The sequence below is a fragment of the Ochotona curzoniae genome, unplaced genomic scaffold (assembly GCF_017591425.1).
Source record: "Ochotona curzoniae isolate NIBS_2020 unplaced genomic scaffold, NIBS_Ocur_1.0 contig_1014, whole genome shotgun sequence".
NCBI classification, from domain to species: Eukaryota; Metazoa; Chordata; class Mammalia; order Lagomorpha; family Ochotonidae; genus Ochotona; species Ochotona curzoniae.
This window is the reverse complement of record NW_024464920.1, coordinates 39,715,761-39,731,695: the sequence shown is the minus strand read 5'-3', so window position 1 is coordinate 39,731,695 and position 15,935 is coordinate 39,715,761. Positions and strand designations below refer to the sequence as shown.

The following is a 15,935-nucleotide window of genomic DNA, read 5'->3' as shown; positions in this document are numbered from 1 at the left end:
GAGTGTGGGAAAGGAGTGCAGGCGTCCCTTGAGTCCTTCCCAGGGTATGGCTGAAAGATGCACCCATTTCCAGCCCCCTGTGTTTGGTTTGCATTTTTGTAAACTTCTTTTTTTGCTCCAGTTTCCATCTTGGCGCTGGAGCATCCTGCCCTAAGAGTAGATGGAGGTCCAGTGCGTACTACCTCTCAGGGCATTCCTTATAGATCCCAACAACCCTGACCCCGAAGCAAAGAGGGTGGCACAGCGCCCTGCGGGGCTCTGAGCCAGGAGGGTCTCCCAGCAGCCGGCAGCCCCACCCTCGCGCTGGGCCCCGCTCGGCCGGTGCCCACCAGTGTGCCCCAGGGTTGCGACCCGCTCCGTGACGGCATAATAAATAATTAGAGGATTTAAGCGTGTTAGCCACAGCTCATGCTAATGAGCCAGATAAGGGCCCACACTAACCCGAAGTGACAGTTTCCATATAGGGGGGGAAAGCAAAAAAGAACTGCGATTTTCACCTCAACTTGACTGTTTCTTCTCAATTCGTGTGCCCTCAGCCCCTTTTCCCACTCTCCTCTTCCCCATCCGCTGCTCTGAACCTCTAGTCACATGTTCGACTCCTTCCACCACTCCCTTTTGATCCTGCCTCTGTATTTCACTCCCTTCCCCCTGCTCCGGTCCTCACAGTGTCGCTCCATCCTCACTCCTCAGGCCGGCAGTCTACACCTGGCCTGCGCTTGGGCAAGGTCAGTGTCAACTCCTAAGCCGAAATGTTTACCCAGCATGGAAGGCATCCAAGCCCGGGTCTGCGAGGACCAGCTGCAAGGTTCAGTGTCAGAAAGAGGCTTCTGCGAGTTTCGCGCTCTCTGGGAGTGCTCTCCGTGTTTAGCGGGGCAAGCGCAGTTACAAGCAAAGCGAGTGTGGGACGCGGGCTCCCGGAGCCCTGGAACGCCTGCATCGCTTCTGAGGCCTCACGAAACGCAGGGACAGTTTACCGAAGTGACTGAGGTCAGTCGTGTGTCCCCATTGTGTGGCCACGTGTCTCGCGTCCATCATCACCTCCCCAAAGTCCGGGCTCAGCCCGACTCCTGGTGGTGCGCACCGGTAATGCTGGGGCTTCTAAATTCTCCCGTGGGCTGCGAGTTGTTGCGCCACCTCTATGCAAACCTGGATGCTGGTCCAGCTGCACCACAGGAGAATTTGCTGGCAACAGGTGATGAAGGGGGCGGCAAGCAGGGCTCAGTGTTCACGGGAGACACCGGCCGCCAAGGGTGCTAGGTACTCCTAGCTTTCTCTCCTGCACTGTCCCTCACTCTAGCGTTTACAGCACTGGTGGAAACCACCTGCCGATTCAAAAACCCTTTAGGGAAAGGTGCAAGAGGAACAACAGAGTTATTTATCTAAGAGAGCATTCATTGACATGGGACCTTCAACTGCAAGAAGGACAAAATGGAATGAAGTGATATTTGTAAACTGCCGAACACAGTGCTTTGCTGTCATAAACTTTGGATATGTGTTAAATAAATAGAAGCACACACAAATGCCAGTATATGACAGGCAGAGTATGTCAGCCATCGAAGATGCTAGAAAAGGACCTTTAGAATTCTCAGATATTTACAAAATGTAATCAATAATGAAGAAGACATTGCCAGTGCTCTCAATGCACTGTAGCTGTACACACTCACTGTGTCGGTTTTCTGAACTCCAGCAGCTCTAGTGCTGACTGAAGTTCAGCCAGCCCTTTCAAAGTCACATCTGTCATGAAGTAATAAAGTAGCTGGAAAAGGGAGGTATATAAAAAAAAAAGTATGAAGCCTGTCATGGTAGCAATGATTTAGGGTTTTTTCCTCCTATCTTCCGATAGTCTTCAGTTTCCTAGCCACCTCCATCTGTCAGGCTCCCCGCTCCCCAAGTAAACACAGTCTAGTAAAAGCAGTGGATTTGCCATGCATATGTGTCCCAATGTCACCCAGCCTGCATCCCAAACCAGGTGGTTTTTCCTAGGTCTCTCCTATGGGACACACACTCCACAGAACATATTAGGAATAAGTGCTGGAAAAAGGCAAATCACTTGAACAGACAGCCCCCCAGGAAGTTCTGAAACTTGTTTTACTTGGAAGTCATAATTAGAGAGAGAGAGAGAGAGAGAGAGAGAGAGAGAGAGAGAGATATCTTCTATCTATTAGTTCACTCCCCAAACCACCGCTACAATCACAGCTGGGTTGCTTTGAAGCTTGGAGCCAGGGGCTTCTTCTGAGTCTCCCGCCTGGGTGCAGGGTCCCAAGACCTTGGATTATTCACTGCTCTTTCAGGCCACTAGCCCGGAGCTGGGTCAGAAGTGGAGCAGCCAGGACACGAACCAGAACCCTATGGAATGCTGGTGCCACCGACGGAGCAGGAGCCTGATACACTGCCTCGCTGGCCCCAAGGAAGTTCCAGAGCTTGTGATCTCAGACAAGCAATTGATGTTTTCTAAGTTACTCTGTCTCCAAATGAAAGCCCCGAGCAGGATGCCTCCCCTCTAGGTCTGAACCTATAGATAGTACAAGCATGACCACATGACCCTCCGGTGTCAACTACACTTCCTTTTGAACAAATCATTTTTGCTGCTCTGTTCTCCAAGGGATTTGGGGGCAAAAGAGATCATCTTCAGCCTGCAAAATGTGACTTTTTTTTTTGCTGGTGCACGACCAGAAGGTGGCGCTATGAGGTTAGCATGACATTACGCCGAACACCATGACCTCAGGTGGGCCGCTGGCGCGTAGATTCACTTGCGAGGTGACTAGACCCATCACCGCAGCCAACAGCCTCGCTCGGAGAATAGGTTTCCTCTGCTGCCCGGGCACCTGTTAAGGTTTGGAGATCTAGACATCTCCAAATCCTTCCTTGCGAGTTGTGTGCGCGGCACGCCACCTGCCGGTCACATCCAGAATTGTTGCGTGGACTGCGAAGTTTGTGCAATTAGATTCACTCAGTACCACTCAATTTGGTTCTATTAACTCTACTCCACACAATGCAATTAATCATACAGTATCGTACTGCCTGCCTCCGTTTATTAAGATACCCAAATGTCTGAGACGTTGGTGAATACTCACACTCTGGAGCTTTATGCTGCAGTCACTTCTCCAGTGATATGTGGCAGAATGAGACAGTTTCTATTACAGACGCTAGTCAAAAAACTGGTCTTCTCTGATAAAGAGTTCTTGTGAATGTAATTTCCTTGGGTAAAGAAAATTGCCTTTCTTGGTAACTTTGAGGGACGAGAGGGTAGCTAAGTGATACTGACTCTGATCAATAGTGAGAAATTCTCGGAGGAAAGCAAAGGGCAATGGGAGCAGCCCGCCCAGTACGGGAGTCTTACTTCCTTGGTATTCTCAACTCTGAAAGCCTTAGCTAGCACACTCTTTCAGCCATCCCTTTCTGGGCTTTGTCTTTAGCTGTCCTCAGAGCAGAACTCTCTTGGGAATGAGTCTGTAGCTACCCACCCTGAGTCTCCTGTTTGCTAATGTAGATAGAGGATTTCTTGGACTCCAAACTGCATGAGGCATTACTTTCCAATTATCTATCTATTTACCTATCTATTTAATCTATTATCTATCTATCTATCCATCCATCCCATCTCCCATTAACTTTGATCCTACAGCAACTCCACACTAATATTCAAAATTATTCTTTGGTGCCTAGCACGCTAGTCTAGAGGCTAAAGTCCTCACCTTGAACGTTCTGGAATATATGGGTGCTGGTTCTAATCCCAGCAGCCCCCTTTCCATCTAGCTCCCTGCTTGTGGCCTGAGAAAGCAGTCAAGGACGACCCAAATCCTTTGGATCCTGCACCCATGTGGGACACCTGGAAGAAGCTCTGGGCTCCTGGCTTCAGATCAGCTCAGCTCCGGCAGTTGCAGTCACTTGGGAAATTAATCATCGGACAGAAGTTCTTCCTCTCTGTCTCTCCTTATTTCTGTATATCTGACTTTGCAATGAAAAAATCAATCTTAAAAAAAAATCGTTCTTTGGTATGCATGGATGCATGGGAAACAATTGGTTCCAGGACCACACATGAGCTTAAAAATTCTCAGGTGTTTAGTCATTTGTATAAAATAGTGTAGTGTTCAAATATAGCCTATACCATCCTCTTGTACATTCTAGATCAATCTCACACAGTGTAATCACCATGCAAATGCTTAATTTTGCAGTCTTGTTTAGGGAATAATGGCAAATAAGGACAACCTCTCCGTGTTCAATATGTGCACAGTGATCTTCAATTATTTTTGATCCCTTACAATTTGTTGAGTTCACAAATGTCAGGAACTCACATCCATGGTTTACATGATTTGAACTGTCAGTACTCTAGTTATGTATCTAAGGATTCCTTTGCATAGATTCAGATAAGTACAAGTGGGAAACATTTTCTTAAAATGATATGTATACTAGCCCTGTATAGACATCTACCTCTTTATTCTCTGAACAATGGAGTATAACAGTTATTTACATAGCACTTATGTTGTACTGGGAACTAAAATTAACATGGAAATTAACTAAAAAGTATGGGAAGTTGTGCTAGGAAATGAGGAAGATATGTCTGGGTAAGGTGCTGATATTATATCACGGTGTATGAAACTTGAGCATCCATGGATTTCAATATCCACGGTAGTCTGAAACCAACCTCCTTCAGGTGCTGAGGGGTGATTCTGGTTAAATGATTTCCTTCATCTCTAATACCATTGACTATTTCAATATTTTTGCAACGAGACCACCTGCTTCAAGTTGCATTTTCCTCATACCTTCTCATTGCCATGAGAACAATCCAACTAGTTACACGTATAAGACAATTTAGAGTGTACAGTCACGATGCTCTGTAACACAGCTCAAAGTATAACACACCCTGATATTTCTGTAGCCTCCTATTCTTTAAGAATCCACTGCTCTCAGAACTCTACAAGACTAGGGGTTCTGTTCTGCCTCCTTTCGTATTTAGTGGACAACACAACTTCTGGAACAAGGTAGGTGCTCTGTCAGCTTGCTGAATGGTGAGTGGACTTGTTACAACTTAAATCTAATTATTTTATTCATTTATCTTTAAAGATTTCTTTGCTTGTTTGAAAATCTAAGTTACAGAAAGATGCAGACACAGAGAAATCGTCCATCCACTGGTTCATTTTTCAGATGGTTGCAATGGCTGGGGCTGGGCCAGGCTGGGGCCAGAAACCAGGGGATTCATCTGAATCTCCCACAGGAGCATCAGGGGTGCAAACACTTGGTCCATCTCTCCCTGCGTTTCCCCGCCCATTAGTAGGAAGCTGGATAGGGATAGCTGAAAGAGGTACAATCAGGGCTTAAACCGGCACCCATATGGGATACTGGTGCTGCAGGTAGAGGTTTCACCAACTATGCCACAACCCTGCCAGTCCCAGAACTAAAGAAAAGGCATTGGGGTGATATGAAGTGTGTGCATCTTGCAAACACTTTTAGTTAACAGACTCAGAAGAACTGTTGCCTAACTCTTGGAAGGCCTGTAACCTCACTGGTTCCTGGGCATGGGCTCTCAAACATCACTGGTGATGTATGTGACAGACTTCTCAGTTTCCAGGAAAGCAATTGGGTCTTCTCTCCCAGGAACACACAGTAACCATCTTACTTTGGCAAACTTTGAAAAACTAGATCATCATCTATAGCCAGGGAAGCCTGTATCTAACCTTCTTCTGAAGGTCTTAAAGTCCAGCAGACAGGCCACCATGCCCAAGCATCATCAGCTTCATGGACTATCTGCCTTTAGTATCTGTGAATATTCTGTAACTTTAAAGTGAATGAAAGAATGATAAATGAATGGGTGAAATAAAGTAAAAGAGCATTAAAATTGGATCTCTGTGTTCTATGGACTGGACAAGTCACTTAACTGCTCACAGTCTATTTCCTCATTTTCAAAAGAATAGTAACAATCTGTATCTTATAGATAATACATATGAAAATACCGTGTAACACACAAGCCAGAACATCTTTTTTTTTTTAAATACTGCACATATTTGTAAAGTCTGGCTTTTCTCTTTTAAGTAAGACTTTGCAATGAGTCTCAGTTCCACAGGGCCATTCCCAGGAGTTGGATCTCTAAGTTGGGTTCTCTAAGAGCAAGGATGATGTAGGTTTGGATCAGCATTCTCCGGCCACTTAATCAAGGAGTCCTGGATTTATTTCTCACCCTCTGTCACCTGACTCCCTTCTTAATTCACATTTTACATTTTTCTCCAATCACCTTGTTTTCTTCACATTCCCCGCCACCCCCACTTCAGTCTGAGGTATCATCCTGGCCATTTCTTAGGGTGGCTGCCATCCCTTGCTAACTGCTCTTGTTCCTCCTTCACTGTATTTCAAGCAGGTTCTTGTCCATTCCCAGATTTTGTAGGTCATCCCGTGCCTCCAAGCTGGTTCAGAATGAAGACAGAATCCACTTGCCATGAGCCTCGAGGTTCTGCATGTCTGCTTTCCTTCGCTTTTCAGCTTCATCTTTGGCCATGTCCCAAGTGGTTTCCACAACATGGCCTTTGCTTATTCTAGAAAAGGAATCTGGTGATCAAATCTGTGCCGTTTGAAGAAATTGAACACCTTGTGGGCCAGTGGCTGTGTGCCTTGGTAGACACACTTCTCTCATTTTTACAAGAGGAGGAATGACTGCAGTCTTTCAGGCCACAGCTTTCAATTGGCTCAGGTGATGCTGAGTGCTCAGTTCTTGGCATTCCTTCTCTATACCCCATTTAGAGCTAGAGAGAAAAAGAGAGGATTATCAGAGATTTTTAAAATTATTATTATCAATGTGTGAATTGGGGTTTTATTTTTTATTTTTACTGTAACAGAATATCTGGGTCATTCTCATTATACAGACAAGAGGTGGATTTTGGATTCCAGGAGGTTCCCAAAGATCGGACAATCCCCATCAGTTGAGCTTCTGACGATAATCTTGTTTTATTAAAGATAGATTTATCTATTTGAAGGAGTTATAGAGAAAAAGGAGGAGGAGGTGGAGGAAGAAGAGAGAGAGAGAGAGAGAGGGAGAGAGAGAGAGAGAAGAGAGATCTTCCTTCTCCTCTTTCACTTTCCAAATGGCCACAGAAATTGGAGCTGGGTCAGGCAGATGTCAGGGACCAAGTATTCCATCCGTGTCTCCCATGTTGATTTCAGGGCCCCAAACGCTTGGACTCATGATGGCCTTTTTGACTAGCATAGTTCAGAAGTGACCTGCTGCCTCATATGGCAAGAGATGGAGAGCATACTTGTCTACCCTTGTTCTTTATGATGACTTGTAAAGCCATTGGTCCAATCCTGTAGCTTAATCCTGTCTATTTCCCAAAGACCCCATCTCTAAACACTATAGTTGGCTTAAGCTCCTGACATCTGAGTACCATTAACAAAGGATTTGGGGAAACTAGTCGGGGAAAGCTCCTTGAAAGAGGCAATATTGGTGGGTCAGTTGGGTACCTGCCCTGATTCCTGAGCCTGGCCTTTGTGGCAAACCGCCCCACTCTGCTTTGACCCCGGAGTCTTCTGCTGCCAAACTTTATCCTGCTCTTGGGAGTCCATGCACCCCGCTCCATTAACCTATGGCTGGGATTGCTTTTGTCACAGAGTGAGAGAGGTCATGCCTTGTAGGCTGTAAACAGGCATATTTGGCCACAGCAATGCTCACTACACTCTAGGAGTCACATCTTCCTAATACTGGCTGCAGTTACTAGGAAACCATTCATCTGGTGTTAGTAGGAATTAGCAAATGATCAAAACTCTGAGACAAAGAACTGTTTATTACTGGACCCAGTATGATGGCTCAGTGGTTAAATCTTCACTTTGCACTTGCTGGGATCCCATGTGGGCACCAGTTTGTGTCCCAGCTGCTCCACTTCCCGTCCAGCTCGCTGTTTGTGGCCTAGGAAGACGGTAGAGAATGGTGCAAAGCTTGGGAACCCTGCACCAATGTGGGAGACCCAGAAAAATCTCCTGGTTCCTTGCTTCAGATTGGCTCAGCTCTAGCTGCTGTGGCCATTTGGGAAGTGAACCAGCAGACAGAAAATTGTTCTGTCTCTTTCTCTCTCTGTAAATCTACTTTTCCAATAAAAATAAATAAATATATTTTAAAAAAAAGAGATGTGATCATGACTGTGAAATCCGTTCATTAAACTGAACACCTATGTTCCAGTTTCCCTAGCAACATCAATTATCCTAAGAGACTTGGAACAAACAACCTATAAAACTGCAAACCTATAGCACACCTATAAAACTGCAAACATTCACAAACTAACTGGCCTTTTCCTGGTGTTTCTGCCCTCATTCCATTAATGCTAGTGGACTGCATGGGCCTCACCTCTCCTGAGACTCTTGAAAGTACACAAAATTAGCATTTCCACCTTCCCTGACTTGCGCAAGCAGTGTACAGAGGGTAAGGAGTACAGGCATACGTGGGCCCATGCTCGGGGCTCAGAGCCCATCCGCAGGAAGCAAGGCAGCAAGCGAGTATGCAAGAGTCAAAGAGCCAGAGCCATGGACCATGCAAGGAGAGCGAGAGGGTGAGCTTCCTAATCCACAGAGGCTTTAAGGAGCTTGGGAGGGGAGTGTTTACATAATAACACAACACCTTCCCCTCCCCACCCCAGGTTTCAGGTAGTGATAGGTGAGCATCATTTGACTTACAGGTGGGTAGAAGGGATTATGCAGGTGGGGGAGGTGTGGCTTTCAAACTCATGAGCCTGAACTAGCTGCCTTAGGCCATATCACTTTGTCCCTCTCTGAGGCTTTGGCTTCAGCCCTGTCCTATTCTGTGGCTTTTCTGGCATGTTATTATTAGTGTCATGATGGTAAAAATGTTGCAACCAGTCCACTGTGGCCCATTTTGACAGAGCCCTGATTTGTAAAGCCTGTTGATTTTCATTCTGTAAATATTCATCTTTGTCTGATTTTAAACTACTGACATGACATTTCTGAATATAAGATTGGAAAGGTAAGTGACAGCATATTTTTATGTAATATTTCTTTTAAAAAATATTTATCAAATTGAAAGAGTTACAGGGAGAAAAAGAGACAGTTTCTATTCACTGGTTCACTCCCCCAGATAAACTGCATGCTGGCAGAAGTCAGGAGCTAGGAGCTTCTTCCAGGTCTCCCACGTGGTGCAGGATCCAAGCATTGGGTTATCTTCCACTTCAGTACCAGATGCGTTAGCTGGGAGCTGGATCTGTAGTGGAGCAGTCGGGACTTGAACACAGTGCCCACATGAGGTGCCAAAATTGCAGGCAGAGGCTAAACTGATGATGGTACAAAGCCGGACTCTGTTATGTAATATTTCTACCACACAGATAAAACGGGCCCAAAGAACCTTATAAACACAAATAGTAAAATTCAGCAAAATATTTCGAAAGTTTCAGATTTTCAGTATTCACTGCCTTGATTATAACATAGCTTATTCAGCTATAAGTTCACATGCTTTACTTTTTAAGTTGTAACTGTGTTTAGAAACAAGCTCACAAAGGCCCTGAAAACTCTGCCTTGAGAATTGCTGTGAGCTGGCTGTCGGCCTGCGGTGGTGACAATAAACCAGTTCCATGAACTTAGGTTGTTTACCCCTCTAAATTCCAGTAAACCTGTCCCCTTCAATCTCCCTACCCCAGTGGCCAATGTGTATTCCTCAAATTCCCGCCTGCCCACATGTTAGTCTCTATTAGAATGCCTCTTTCCCCAGATCTTCCAATCCAGGTCTCAGTGCAGTGGGTCCTCTCACTGCCTTTAACTTACATTGACCTGCTAAAACAGCTAGATTTTAACATCTCCTTTTGAAACTATCTCTTCAAAGTGTAACCCTCCTGAGTTTATCTCGTCCCACCTCCCCTTTTGTGATCTAAGTGTTTACTGCACATGTCCCCAGGCTGAATGTGGAATCAATAACAGTGACCTTGGCTTTCCTGTTTTCGGTGTCTAGAACAGGGCCCGATAAATAGATTGTACGCACAAATATTTGCTGGATGGGTGAGTACACAGATGACGACACTCTTTGATCTCACTTTGATGTTGCCAAAAGGAGATGCTACTGCAGTAACTGTGGGGGCCTGAGTTCATCCATGTATATGTGAGTTTTATTCATATATATGAGATTAGGGTTAGGGTCGTTTCTTAGATGTTGTAGTCTGCTTCTCCTTGCATTTATTTAGTTAAATACTATACCTGAAGCTGTAGGGTTGTCTAGAGCATGCAGTATTCATTTTGTGAAGTCTTGGGGCTAGCTGGCATGTAGAACTTCTCTTTCTGTGATAGAAGGGAACGGCAATGAAGCAAGTAGTTGTAACATCAAACCTTCCTTCCTTCCATGTGAAGTGGTCAAGCGGTTTCTCAAACATCATAGCTGCTAGGTAGAATGACCACACTTCTGCAAAACTGGCCTGTAAGTGAACAGAAAGCCCAATGGAGTCAGGCAGTTTCTAAAGTTCAGGGCTCCAAAGACAACACGAATGTCATGTCTTCATGGGTTCTTCAGTCCCCCAGGTCCCAAGGACATTAGTTCATTGTGGATCCACAGGGAATACACAGTGGAGGAATACTAAGCTTAGGAAGCTGTGATACTACATAGAGAGGAAACCTTCCATTTGCTGGCCCATTCTCCAAATGACCACAATATTTAGGTCTAAGCCAGACTGAAGCTAGGGGTTTCATCTGGGTCTCCCACAAGGATGTTAAGGGCCAGCCACTTGAGTTATTTTATTTTATTTTATTTTATTTTATTTTATTTTATTTTATTTTATTTTATTTTATTTTATTTTCCCAGGACATTAATAGCTGAAATGGAAATATAGCAATTGGGAAACAAACCATCACCCATATGGGATGCCAGCATCACAGGTGGCAGGTTTACCCACAATACGATGATACCAGATCCCAATAAAATATATCATTATTTTTGGTTGTTTATTTATTTGAAAGGTGAAGACTAGAGTTGGATAGGAGAGAGATGGCTTCCAGCTGCTGATTTACTCTCCAACTATTCACAACAGCTGGGGCTGCACCAGGCTGAAGACAGGAGCTAGGAACTTAATCTGGGTCTCGTATCTGGGTGGCGGAGACCCATGTACTTGAACCAACATCTATCGCCTCTCTAAGTGTGCATTAGCAGCAAGCTGTAAGTGGATGGATCAGGGTCTTGAACCTAGCAAAGAAGTGAAAACAACCTACGTCTTCATCAACTGGTGAATGGATAAAGAAAATGTGGTACGTACTCACCATAGAATCTATTAGCCATAAAAGCTGACACTTTGTCATTTGCAACAGCATAGATGGACTGGAGGCCAGTATGTTAAATGAGATAACTCAAGCTTGGAAAGACCAGTGCTATGTGACCTCACTCATAAATGGGGTCTCAATAGTTGACCTCAGAAATTGAGAAGGTAATGTGGTTACCTGAGGCTGAAAAGAGTAGCAGAGAGGTAGATAAGAGGTATAAGGCATAAATAACAGGAATAAATGGCAGAAAGGTATAAAAGTTATGTGATGAATACAGTTACAACAAGGCTGGAATCCTTGGGGAAAGTGTGCAAAGGCATGAGTATTTACATCACGGGCTCAGACTCTTAGTTGCAAGAGAAGCTCAAGTTATAAAAGATAGTGAGTTACCTCTTCATGTTAATGAGATTGGAAGGAGAATTCTGACTTTTGGAGACCCAAATATAAGGAATATCCAATGACAGGAAGGAGCATTCTTTTAAGAAAGATTTAGGTATTTATTTCAAAGACACAGTGACAAACACTGAGAGGGAGAAACTAAAATGGATGATAGATAGTTGGATAGATAGATAGATGATAGATAGATAGATAGATAGATAGATAGATAATTCTCCAGCTGTTGGTTTACTCTCCATATAGCCACCCCAAACAAAGCCAGGAACCAGCAATTCCATCTTAGTTTGCCACATGGATGGCAGGGGACCAAATAATTGGATTACCATTCACTGCTTCCTAGGCACATTAGGATGGAGCTTGATGGGAAGTGAAGTAATAAGGACTTTGACTAATGCTCTGATCTGGGATGCGAGCATCGCAGCAGCTGCCTGACCCACTGTGCCACAACAAGGCACAAACACAGAAATGCTACGTACTGGAGAGAGTGTGCACTGCCCCCAGCTGCTTTACAGACCAGTCTAAAGTACTTCATGACACTAAGAAGACATGTTGCCTGTTAGTGAAGACACCACCCTTCTACCCCAGGAACATTCTCCTTTTGGCGTGTAAGGGACAATGATAACGATGCTCTTCACAGCATTGTCTGGGTGGTGGAGAGTTAGCGACCACGGAAGTTTGTGTCACTGGGGAAGGAAGAGGTCAGACATAATGGGCATACAAGGTGAACTGTTCTGTACTGTAGAATCCCAGATACTGGAGTAAAAACTTAGCAGCATGGTTAGGTCCTAAGAACAGTACTGGAAAAGAAAAGTTAGATACAAAAGAAGTGTGCATATTATACGCAGTCTGTGGTATACCATCATATACTCATGAAATACAAACGTGCCTACAAACCTTTCTACATATCTATTTTAAAAAGTTGCCTTTGGGAAAAGGCAGTGGGAGTGATGGATGAGGATAAAACAAAACAAATAAAATGAGAACGCAGTCTTGTATGTTTTGATTAGGTGCCAGGAACTCACGGATTATGATTAACTCAACTCTGTATAGAAAGTTAAATAAAAAGTGATTGGTAAATCTGCAATGGTTGGGAAATCTGCAAGGTTTCCAAATCAGTGAAGGTCAGCCCTGAGTTTGTCAGGTACACAAGCACTCTGCTCACCACAAGATCCTTTTCTGCACTGCCGCCGAGACGCGTCTGTGGCTGCAGACTGACTTTGTGAAAGTGGTTCTTCTGTACTTTCGGATCTTCCTCAATGTGTTTAGCATGCAGTCCTGCCTGTGTGAATAATTTGATAAAATATTGTATCTCATCCAAATATTTACAAAATTTATGTCATAAGCAATCATATAATAATAAATGAACTTTTAGGGCCCAGTGCTAAATTTAACCCTAGTGGCTAGCTTCTCACTTTGACTATGCTGGTATCCCACATGGGTGCTGATTTACATCCCGGCTGCTCCACTTTCCTTCCAGCTCCCTGCTTGTAGCCTAGCAAAGCAGTGGAGGATGACCCAAAGCCTTGGGATCCTGCATGGGAGACCTGGAAAAAGCTCCTGGCTACTGGCTTTGCATAAGCTCAGCTCTGGCCTTTGGGGCATGTACCAGCAGACAGAAGATCTTTCTGTCTCTCCTTATTTCTGTAAAATGGCCTTTCAATAAAAATAAAATAAATATTTAAGAAAAATGAGATTTTACTATAGTGTGTGGACAGATTTTCTCTTGTTTCCAGACTTCTTTTTTCAAAAGTATCCATTAGTGTTATTTTTTTCCTCTCAGAAGTGTAAGACAATTAAGTATGCTCTTCTCTCAAGCATGTCTGGAGTATGTATGTATTTAAAAGACATTTTTATTTGCAAGGCAAACTTACACAACACTTACCACAGATCTTCCATCTGCTGGTTCACTCCCCAGATAACAACAATATCCACAGCTGGGCCAGGTCAAAGCTAGAGGCCTGGAAATCCTTCCAGGACTCCCATGTGGGTGGCAGGGGCCCAAGCACATGTGCCATTTTCCACTGGGCGATCTACTGCTTGCCTGGGTACAATAGTAGAGACCTGTATCAGAAGTGGGGTAGCTAGAACTTAAAACGGTGTTCACATGGGATGCCAGCACCACAGATGGTGGCTCAAACAGTGCCACAATGCCAGAGCTAGATCTGGAGAACATTTATGTGAGATAAGGCGAGGAAATCCATTTGTAATGGTGGGCATTGTGACATGGTGATGTGTGCAAACAATATCAGAGGACCTCTTTTGGACAGAAGTTATTATACTTGCTGCGCTCATACTCTTAGCAGCCAGTAGCAAGCCTGGCACATTTATAGAGGCTCGAGAAATCCTAGGCAGTAGCCCTCAAGACCACCAATTTTTAAGACAAAGAAGCTGAGACATGTGCACTTGACCAAAGCTGCCCAGTGAATCTGTGTTAGAATCAGCGGTTGGTCCCCTTGATTTGAATTCCAAACCTTAGATTTGTCCATTCTTTTTTGGCAGATATTTGCGCACGTGTCAAACCACATTGGGAAAGCAGGAGGTGGATTTCTAGCAACTTGTATTATTGGCTTGTTTCCTTGCCACCCATCAATTCCTGCTGGGTAAATATGAGCAGGCAGTAGAGGCTTTGAAATCCCTGATTTTTCACATCCTGTGTACAATGCTGACTCTCTTATACTCTTTCCTGTATTTTGCTTTTCCTGTAGCTGACAGAAACCTTACCAGTTTCCTGAAAACAAAAATGCATTCAAGGCATCCTCTGATCCACCCCAAGGAGACCCCTCCACCAACTCACACCTAGCTCAACTTCCTCCAGTTCATTTTCTTCAGAACATTTATTCCTGCCTAAATGTAGTTGCTCATTTCCTGGGAGACTCTAGGGACGAAAACTTACCTATCTTCTCTGTGCACAAGGTAGTGGTCTTCAGTAATGATTTCTGTTGAATGTATGCGGGCATGCCTTTAAACACTACCTTCTGTTCAGTGAGTGTTTATGTGACCTGTACTTATTGAATGCATTACCTCATTTCTAGTCTTCATCAAAGAGGACTCTCCTACCTCTCTTTGGAGTTCCCAGCAGTGATGTAAACAGTTTGGGAACATGGCTGGATTTCAACTTGGATGGCACTCACCTTCACTCTGGAGCTGCTATGCTCACTGTTCATGGTGTCATCCTTCGGTAGCTTTGTAAAGTCAAAAGAAAGCCAGGTAGCTTGCCTAGTGGTTAACGAGAGGGACAAAAGCTAAACTACACTGAGAGCTGGCTCTCTTGCTGTGGGATAAGTATGCATATCCTTGTTGCCATCAGACAGTAGCAACATTATTTCCATTATAGAGAATCTGCTTCTCAGACTGCTGTGAGTCTTACAAGTGACAAACTTGTTTGATCAAGCTCCCTGGGTCCTTCTCTCCCCTCAGAGTCCACAGGCTAGGGCAGTCTTCCACATCTATTAAACTCCCCCTTGTCTCTCCTCTCCAAGCAGACAGCCTAGTTCAGGATCCATGCCCAGGTGACCTGGAGCATACTGCTCTGGTCCCCTGCGTCAGGACAACACCCACTGTGCCAGGAGACACACAAGGAGACACCCTTTGGAACTCCTCCCTAATGCCAGGTTAAAACTCCCAGCCCCACGTGCTCATTGTAAACCTGCCTGTGACTTACACTTGGAACTGGAGGGCTCTCCTGTTGGGAATCAGCATGTCTGCCATTGTCCTGGAGAACCGAGGCTTAGGCAGGAAGTTCTCTGACTTTGGACAGGTGAGCCAGGGTGAGCCTCAGCTGCTGACGCTGGGGAGTTTGGCTCCTTTGGGGAGGAGTGGGAAGAGGGACTGAGAATTGTTGGTGTTTCCTACTTCATAAACTCACCCAAAAGTCTCCAGTTTCTTTCTAGAACAGGACATTGTCCAGAAAACCCACAAGTAATCTGTGTCCACAACAATTCTTTTTGAATGGTAGAGCATCTATCTTATGTGATTTTCAGGGGGCAAAAGGTCTGTTGTGGGTTTAGGAATTTGGCTTCCACATTTATTATTGATCCTATGTATCTTTGAATAAGTCATTCTCCATTTCTGTTGCCTCTGCTCTTTTCTGTAACTAAATGGGATGCTCCTGAATGATCTGCAGCAGGAGAGGTAGCCTTTTGATCTCTTCTGTGATGTTTAGAAAACATCCTCCACCAGACATTGAGATGGCAAAGTTGTAACAAACTGTCTACCTTTCACTCTGGGGAGGAAAGGAGATGTGGAAAAGGTTGGGGGATTGACCCAGATGGAGGGAAGGTGAGGCTAAAGGGGGAGGAAAATGAACAAGAGTTAGT

At 44.6% G+C, this 15,935-nt stretch overlaps 1 protein-coding gene across 1 annotated transcript in view; it reads left to right on the top strand.

The window, feature by feature from the left end:
- The first annotated feature begins 15,283 nt into the window (after window positions 1-15,283).
- PAH (phenylalanine hydroxylase) overlaps window positions 15,284-15,935 on the top strand; it is a 50,564-nt gene continuing 49,912 nt past the window's right edge. The window contains exon 1 of the mRNA XM_040984601.1: window positions 15,284-15,376. Coding sequence (XP_040840535.1) covers window positions 15,317-15,376 — 60 coding nt within the window. The 5' untranslated portion in view covers window positions 15,284-15,316. The remainder of the gene's footprint in view (window positions 15,377-15,935) is intronic.